Here is an 8,748-nt window from a genome sequence, read left to right on the forward strand (position 1 = left end):
TGTTTTAAGACGGTTATTTTCCGCACATGTCCGTAATCATCCGCAAAGGCACATTTTTCCGTTCCCAGGAGTTTTGGGCTGCCCAAAACTCCTGGGAGCGGAAATCATCCGGTTTATATGCGCAATGCATACTCAATGTATGCGCTGAATTTTCGCAGTTATCCTGTGATATCCGCAACGGACATGGGATTGCGGATAAGTAGCGGACTGGGATAGAATGCGAAACGAATGCATAGCGTGCCTAATACGACTTTATACCAAGCTATGATAATTTATAAAGAATGCTTACAGACTGGTCACGAATAGTGCGTTTGTATTACGACTGTTTCGCGAACAATTTGCGAGTACACAGCAAACATTCATCGTAAACCCAGATTACTATATAAATGTAACAGAAAATGAAATTTGACCGTCATTTTAAGAACAGTTGTGTAGAATATAGGATGTTGCCATGGATCATCACGGACATTTGATAGTTGCAGCCATCCAACAACATAACAATCTTCTCTTCCAAGTTCAACGTTTGATCCAAATACGGAAAAGAAAGCGAAGGAGAAATCAAAGAGCTGTCTGGGTGAGACCTTATATTGGCAGAAGACTACATCTGGGCATGTACGATAGATTGATGGTGGAGCTGCGTAACGAAGATCCACGTGCCTTTCAGAACTTTATGAGAATGTCCCCAGACATGTTTGACGAACTGGTGAACCGGCTCACTCCTCGACTGCTCAAGACACAGACCAACTTCAGAGCGAACTTAGAGCCTGGACTCAAAGTGGCCATAACCCTACGCCATCTTGACTCTGGTTCAAAATACAGGGACATGCAGTACGGTTGGAGGGTCCCTCACAACACAATCAGCAAAGTTGTCAGAGAAGTATGTACAGCCATATCAGAAGAGTACCTTGATGAACAGATAACTTGCCCTACCAACGATGAAGAATGGCGTGAAATTGCCAATGACTGGTTGCAGAGGTGGAACTTTCCTCACACAATCGGCGCGATTGATGGCAAGCATGTGGCATGCAAAGCTCCCCCAAACTCAGGCTCGGAATATTACAACTACAAGGGCTTTTTCAGTATCATTTTAGTTGCCCTGGTCAGTTCTGACTACAAGGTTCTTTGGGCTGACGTATCAGGAAACGGTTCCGCATCAGATGCTCAAATATACAACCAAAGTGAGCTGAAGCAAGGTCTCGAGAACGGCGACATTATGGGTTGGCCAAATCCAGATCCCTTACCCAATGACACCCAAGATGTCCCATACCTTATTGTGGGCGACGATGCTTTCTCTCTGAGAACATACCTAATGAAGCCAGGGAGGTCTTCTGGAGGTGGACTCGGTGACCTTGGGGATTGTGGAGGAGGTGGTACTGGTGACGGAGCCCTCTCTCCAACTTTGCTTGTCTTTTGTTTCTTCTTTCCTCTTGATTTGGCTCTTGTTGACATGTTGCTACTTTCTACAATGTTGATAAAGATAATGACGCTGAAGAGTGGAGTGCTCTTCTTTTATATGGTCTCGATTCAAATGTATCACATTCGCAATGTGACCGTTGTTTCCGCACCACGTGCGCATTGCATTCTCTATGCATACGTAATACTTCCGCAATAATCGTTTAGCATCCTATTTTTGTCCGCAATACATGTGTTATACTTCCGCATTACTTTCGTTACATTTTCGCAATGTCTGCAATACATTCCACAAGTTTACAAGCAATATCCCTCGTAAAATAGCATTCGCAAGGTAATTCGTTTTTATTCGTGATATTTCCGCTTTTAATCGTAATTTGTTCGCTGTACATCTTTTATGTATCCGCAATTTTAAAGCGGATTTTTTTTTTTTGCCAAATTTAATGCGGATGACAACGAATGACCGAAATTTGTATTCGCAATTCATGCGTAATTCAACTTCCCCCCAGTGGGACCGGGCCTTAAAAGTCTTTGTGCAGCTTAAAACTTTTTGCGCGGATGAAATCACGTGCAGTGCACGGATGCTCGATGGATAGAGCGTATGTAACACGTATGCAACGAGTACACAACGGATGCAGGGCGATTTCCAACGGAAAAACAAGATTCCACAAAAGTTATTATATAAATTTAACTACTTTTCAAAATCAGTGTTTATATCATATTTATTGATTAACTTTCACTTTAGTTCAGTTTAATTTCAATTCAATTCAATTTCTGCTATTTCACAATTATCCAATTGCAACTACTAATGTATCAATGATTAGTTATCTTTGCAATTATTGATGAATTTGCATCATAATTATACATATTTTATATGATATTAGCGCTTAATAAGTATTAATTATTTCAATGCTATGTATTTCATTTTAATTCATTGATTCACTTTAATCTATATGTAAATGCATCACAATTTGCCTTGGCCGCCATGATGTATGATTTTTATCAAACAAACCATTTATATTTCTATAGTAAGCCGTGAAAAAGAGGCCAAAGAATTAAAGCATGTTAAAACGCTGGTCCCTTCATGCAAAGGTGAATTGCAAAAGCGATTCAGTAACCGAACCTCCACACAAAAATTCGAAGGCCTGCAATAGAAATAAAGCTGAGGAAACGTTGAAAATATGAGAAGTTAGATTTCGTGGAGAATAACTATAGCCATAAATGATATGGTCGACGTCAATTGGAAGATACAAAAAGAAAGAATAAGAAGAAAGAAGGGCAAGGACGAAATTGGAGATTGAATGGGGTTGATTATACCGATGGTAAAGTAAAGTGGTTCTCTTTAATTCAAAGATATGGCCATAATTATGCTTTTAAGATTAGTAAGAAGTTATTGATGGGAAGTTCTTAAAGTGGACCAAATCGATTAGGGATTTATATTTTATATTTATCGTTTAAATGAAGTAAAGCTTACTTAAACTCTTTCAATCATACTTAGACGAAAGGAATGTAAAAAAATGGAGCAGTTATTGTACGTGTTGTGTGCTAGTGTATGAACAGAGGGGGGGGGGGGGGCATATGCACATGTATACATGGGTATGGTGTTTCTCTTCAGAATATCAATTATATGCATTCAGTTCATTAAAAATGTTACTGACTGCCTATTTTAGAAAATATTTTAAGAAATATTAAAGCTAATTTCTGATGTAACTTTGAAGCTGAAAATTGGATTGGTATTATCGAGATCCAGTCATATTGAATTTAAAAATCTATCAATATAATATTATTCAAGTAGTTTGAAGTATCCCTAGAAATATTCCCTAGAGGCAATTTTTAATGATTCCAGGAAAGTGGGAAATAAATGTGTCACAAACGTGAAAAACGATCCGTTTTTATATGCTGAAAGCTACAAGAAAATAACAAAACAAGATTTATCTGTGCATCGGGGATAGAAAAGATCGATTTTAAAATCGCAAGAGTATTCACAGACAAATTAGTCAGCAAATAATCGCGATTATTAAAAAAAAACGCAACTAGAACTGCATTTTGAATCGCGAGAGTTCTGAAAATATTTATGTCCACACACGCGAAAAAAAAGAATCCCGATTCGCGATTCCATTTTTTTTCAAATCTCATTTTTTACCGTGTGTATGAACGTTACATCCGTCTCTACAGTATATGGAAACTGCTAATTGTAGACTGTGCAAGGTCGTCTATTCTTTAGGATGGGCTCGTTATATGATTGCTTTCTAATTGGCAAATAAGCAAAATGAAAGGTTCCAATTAAATCATACAATTTAATGTCGGCGTATATAATTAATGAGAATATAGAACTTGCATGAAATTTAAATGGCAGGACAAAAATTCATGTATATTTCTCTTATTTCGATGTGAGTCAATTGAAATTGATTTATCATTTACCCTTTGACTGGTTTGTTGATGATTTTGAACAAACTTTCATGGAAATTTATGTCAGTTTCTTATTCTCCTTCCGGGATTTTTATATTTTTTTTAAAGTAGCTGAGAAATGTGTTTTGAGCGTGAAAATTGATGAATTGCTCTGACGAGAAAAGACGACATGTCAGTATGGAAATATCAAACGGTCTTGTCTCAATTTATCAATAATTGGCAGTTTGAATTATTTCATTTTTCATCTCCTCCACCATAAGGGTTCTCCTGTCAGTCATCATTCTAATGTTCTGCCGTGCACAGCCTTTTCCGCAGATTTTGGCCCCAGAATTTAATTATTTTGCAATTCTGAAGATTGAAGTAGTCATGGCTAGCGTGCGGGCGTTCACCAACGTCTCCCAAACTCGGAGGACTCTTGAAATATAGTTATGACCTTTTTTGTTTTCTCATCGATATTTAAGAAATGTGCCGACTGGCTATTTTGAGTTGCATCTCCTCCTGGCATGGGGTATTGGTGTTACCGGATGAATGAGGCGATGTATCGATTATAGGTCCTAAGAGAGTTGATACGAGTAAGGATGGTAAATACGACAGGATGGGTACAGAATGACACAATCAAAGAGGAAGTGTGGATTTGCATATACAGGATGATATTAAATGGCCACCCATCACATGGTCTCTGTCAAGTGCAATTTCAGATTGAGATACCTAGTGATGTCTTACAATTGGGCTTCAGAAACGGAGATGAGAGGAGACGTTCTATCATTAACATGAAGCGCCATTATCATGCAAGGGGCTTAAAAATCTTGGGGGCGAAAGTTTTTGGTAAAGCTGCTTGAGAGTGTAATTTGAGTATATTGAAATGCATAATCTTGGTCATTATATCAAGTTTAGTTCGATTCTCCCGTCTTCATGAAGAATTTTACGTTTCACGATTGTTTTACAATAATGATGATTGCAAAAAGACAACTGATTCATTGAAAAGGTGTAGAGCTGTCTCGATTTGAAATATAAGTGTTACAAGAATGACTCGAATGAATTCATTTTCTCTGTATTTTTGTTAGACTTAAAACCATTTGTATTATTTTTAATCAATACCTTTATTGAAATTCAATCACAACAAACAACTTATATGTTCATAATAACATTTTTTTTCTCGTAAGAAATGACGTACCATTATCAGTTATCACTTTCACATCTATCAGGTACCTGTCAATAATTAGCCCATCACTTGCTATTAGAAAAATGAAATTTAGATTGTCTAAAATAATATAAATCATGAAAATATCCAAGAAATGTAAAATGAAATAGTCAAAACCTGAATCGATCCCTTAAAGAAAATTGTTGAAATTATCTTGCTTTAAAAATCGAACACAGGTAAACCATTGTTATATATGCACTGACTGATTGATTTCTGCTTTCATCTCTCTATTCTTATCAGTTGAAATCACAAACAGAAGACATCAAAATAATAGCAAGAATCACTCAAGAAAAATCACAGCTTCTACAGCATACTAAATTCAGACTCTCAAAGATTGTTTTCGTTCGTTTGGAAGTGAAAGGAAGATTTAATATCTCAATAAATTGGTACTTATATAGCGCATGATCAATTGAAATTGCTCTATATGCGCTTTGTACAAATTGCTCTCCAATATTACAGTTACACTACAACAAAAATAAGTATGTTTTCAAATTTCTTTTAAAACATTCAACAGAAGTACATGATCGAAGGTGAATTGGTAAACTATTTTATAATTTGGGACCGCAAAAATCAAAACTAGCTTCCCCCATTTTGAAACAATTTTAGGAATGTGTAAAATTGACACATCGTAACTGTTCAAAGCTCAAATCATACATCCCGTAAGGTCATGTGCTTTAACTGACATAATTATAATAATTTATGGTAATCTTCCAGGGTCAAAATGTTAAATGACTATTTGTTTTTCTTCTTGTTTGATTCTTCTTACGCCTCCCAAGACATAAGTATCGCGTGGCTTCATTCCCCAATATCACCAAGACATTAACAACGACCTTAAAATTTGCCGATTTAATCGCGGAATTCAATGTGTGAAAATAAGAGGTGAAGAGGGGTGAAGATTGTATTAACCATATTCATCAATTCTTAAAATAATTACGTATCAAATAATAATGACTTTATTGCACCTCAATGTCCTTCACCAACGGACGAAGTACTCTTATAATTTGTAAGATCACCGTTATTGATTAGTGTTCTTCTTCCATATTTTTCCCTTTTCGGTTTGATCCTTTTCCTCGTTTAACTTTCTTCTTTTTTCCATTTCTTCTCCGTCTTTTTCTGTTCACCCTTCATTTCTTCTTCATTTCATTTCACAACAGTGTTTAATATTAGTGATTACCCTAGTCTGGTATTTTTCTGACTCTTTGTGGAATATCAGGACACAGTCACAACGGCAAATCCAACCTCAGACCGACCAAATGTTATCACAGAAATGAAATATACGATCAGTCGTCCTCCGGTTTGCAATCGCTTTCGTTGATGTGACAATGGCGAGTTCTCACAATTGCTATACGGGGAATTTCTCTATAAAACATAGTAAATACATCAAAAATGCCCGTCAGAACTCAATCATGAGCAAAGAGGTCTTTGCCGAAAATTGGTGAACTGATGGGAACACAGATCGTCCTGAGATTCAAAGCTGACAGAATATGGCATAATGTCATTTGTCCATAGTTTTCATTCAGCAATTTTCGACACAGACTGCTTTGTCATGAAGAACCATTGGCAACAGGTTCTCTATGTTCAAGACAATGTCTGCGTAGTGGTTGCTAAAACTCCCAAGTGTCACTAATTCCCAAATTTCAGAATATTCTCACAGTGATGTCAAGTACAAAATTAACAGACGATTACATTATTTCATACACAAACTTCCCAATTTCTTCGGTGTTGCTATCACAAATCTGACACTCCAACGAGCTTCAAAATAGCGGTACATTGTATGAAGGTGACACGACGTTTGATCAGGTCTTTATAAGATTTTACAGGGCATAGTGTAAGAGTTGGGATTGTAATAGAGTTTTTGGTAATAATGTAAGGATAAGGATTTATTTAATAGTGGAGGTTGGTTTTATGTTTGGCTAAACGTGCAGATTTTTCATCAGAATAACTGTCGCCGGAGCAAATGTATCCATTCCATGGTGTTTCAGAACAGACAGATTACTACCATGGCAATCTGCCCCATTTAAAAGGGTGTAGCGTATAGCTAAATGTGGTTTAGCGGGTATACTGCTATGAATGTCAGACTGATGACTTTTGGTCCAAGCCATTAGAACAGGTATGAAATTTGTAATGATGCCTAAACTAATTAGGCACAGGGGCACAACTTGATTTCGAACCAGAGTTGAGATATTGCGATAATAACATGTTTAAGTTACATTCAGTGATAATGGTAAGCCTATAGAGAATCATTTAAAAGATATATTCCATCGTAAATATCAATTTTATAGCTCTTTTCATGGAAAGCCCTTTGCCAATGAGATATTATTTCTTATATATCATAGAAAATATTTAGATAATGTTAAACGATTACGAAGATAATTATTAATTTTCGAATACCAACATATAACTCACGATTTACTTCATCCCACCCACTCATAAACACAAATCAACCCTAATTTCAAGATAGAAGGGGATCTTTAACCTTCGATGGATCCATAAACATGGAATTGGTACTTTAATACGCAGCACATGCTTCATAAAAAGAATTTAATCACCAATCTAATGCTGGATACAGCCATTTACCATGTTTGCTTCTATAAAACATACAACGATGGGATCAGTCGCAATGCCTGTATCCATTTCTTAAAATCTTGCGCTGGAATACCTCAGTATCAAAATACTTTATAGTACAATAAAGTGCATCAACACAAATTATTTTGTATAAAAATGGCCATCAACAACATGTTTTCTTATAGTTTATATGATTGCCGAGTGGGATGAGATTCCAAATAATTTATTTAGAGACAGAAAATAAAACTTACCACATGCGGTATGTGAAACAAGGACTACCAAAACGAGGGTGAGAAAAATGTATCTGAAATCCGGTGACATTTTGTCCTCCTTTTCACTTTCACTCTTTGTCTCTAAAAAGGGGTCACCCAGAGTGTTCAACACTTTTCTCGAGGTTTCGGCCTTTCCTTTTCTCTTCGAATTCAACTATCAAATCGTTGAAATGTTTTTTCCTGTGACGATCAAAAAGAAGAATAAAAATGTAAGAACCAGGTAAGCTGATGTTGGAAGCTTATAGCGATGCGACTCCGTCTCGGAACCAGTCTGCTTGTAATGTCGGATTTCATCTCATAACTGGTTTTAACTCTTCCACTGTCTCGCAATCTCCATTCTAATTGGTTGATACTTGTAAGGGAGTGTGACGCTGATGTGACGTCATTAAGATTCAACCTCTTCCTCTCTTTATATCCCTTTTCACATGAGACATTGATAATATACACGAAGTCTGTAGTGCAATGATGATGATTTTCCGGAACATGATTACTTTCATGTTTGACATGTTTCTTGCTTCTTTTGTAAAGATGATTAAAAAAAATCTTTATCTGTCAAATGCACATTATGTTTGAACTTAATTTGAGAATCGGGTTAACAGACGCGGATACTTGCATACAAAATATATTATCGACATATTTCTTATATACACGATTTTCTTTTCAATAATAGTTTTGTAATTCTTGCCATTACATGTCATCACTGGCGGATCCATGGGGGCAAATCCGGCCCGCCCCCTATTTTTCCTCTTTTTTCCCTTTCCCTATTTCTTTGTGTGTGTTTGATTTTTTCAATGAAGTTTCATCTCACGGAGTTAGGGACCCATAAGGAGCAAAAGCCCCCTTTTCCCTTAAGCAAAACAGTGCCCCCGATTTACTAAAATCCATGCTATT

The 8,748-nt window shown here is 36.5% G+C and overlaps 1 protein-coding gene across 1 annotated transcript in view; it reads right to left on the bottom strand.

The window, feature by feature from the left end:
• The window catches only part of LOC121411058, a 48,316-nt gene extending 40,183 nt beyond the window's left edge, over positions 1-8,133 (bottom strand). The window contains exon 1 of the mRNA XM_041603541.1: positions 7,837-8,133. Within this exon, the coding sequence (XP_041459475.1) occupies positions 7,837-7,906 (70 nt within the window). The 5' untranslated portion in view covers positions 7,907-8,133. The remainder of the gene's footprint in view (positions 1-7,836) is intronic.
• Positions 8,134-8,748: the final 615 nt, after the last annotated feature.

The sequence above is a fragment of the Lytechinus variegatus genome, chromosome 3 (genome assembly GCF_018143015.1).
Source record: "Lytechinus variegatus isolate NC3 chromosome 3, Lvar_3.0, whole genome shotgun sequence".
NCBI lineage: Eukaryota > Metazoa > Echinodermata > Echinoidea > Temnopleuroida > Toxopneustidae > Lytechinus > Lytechinus variegatus.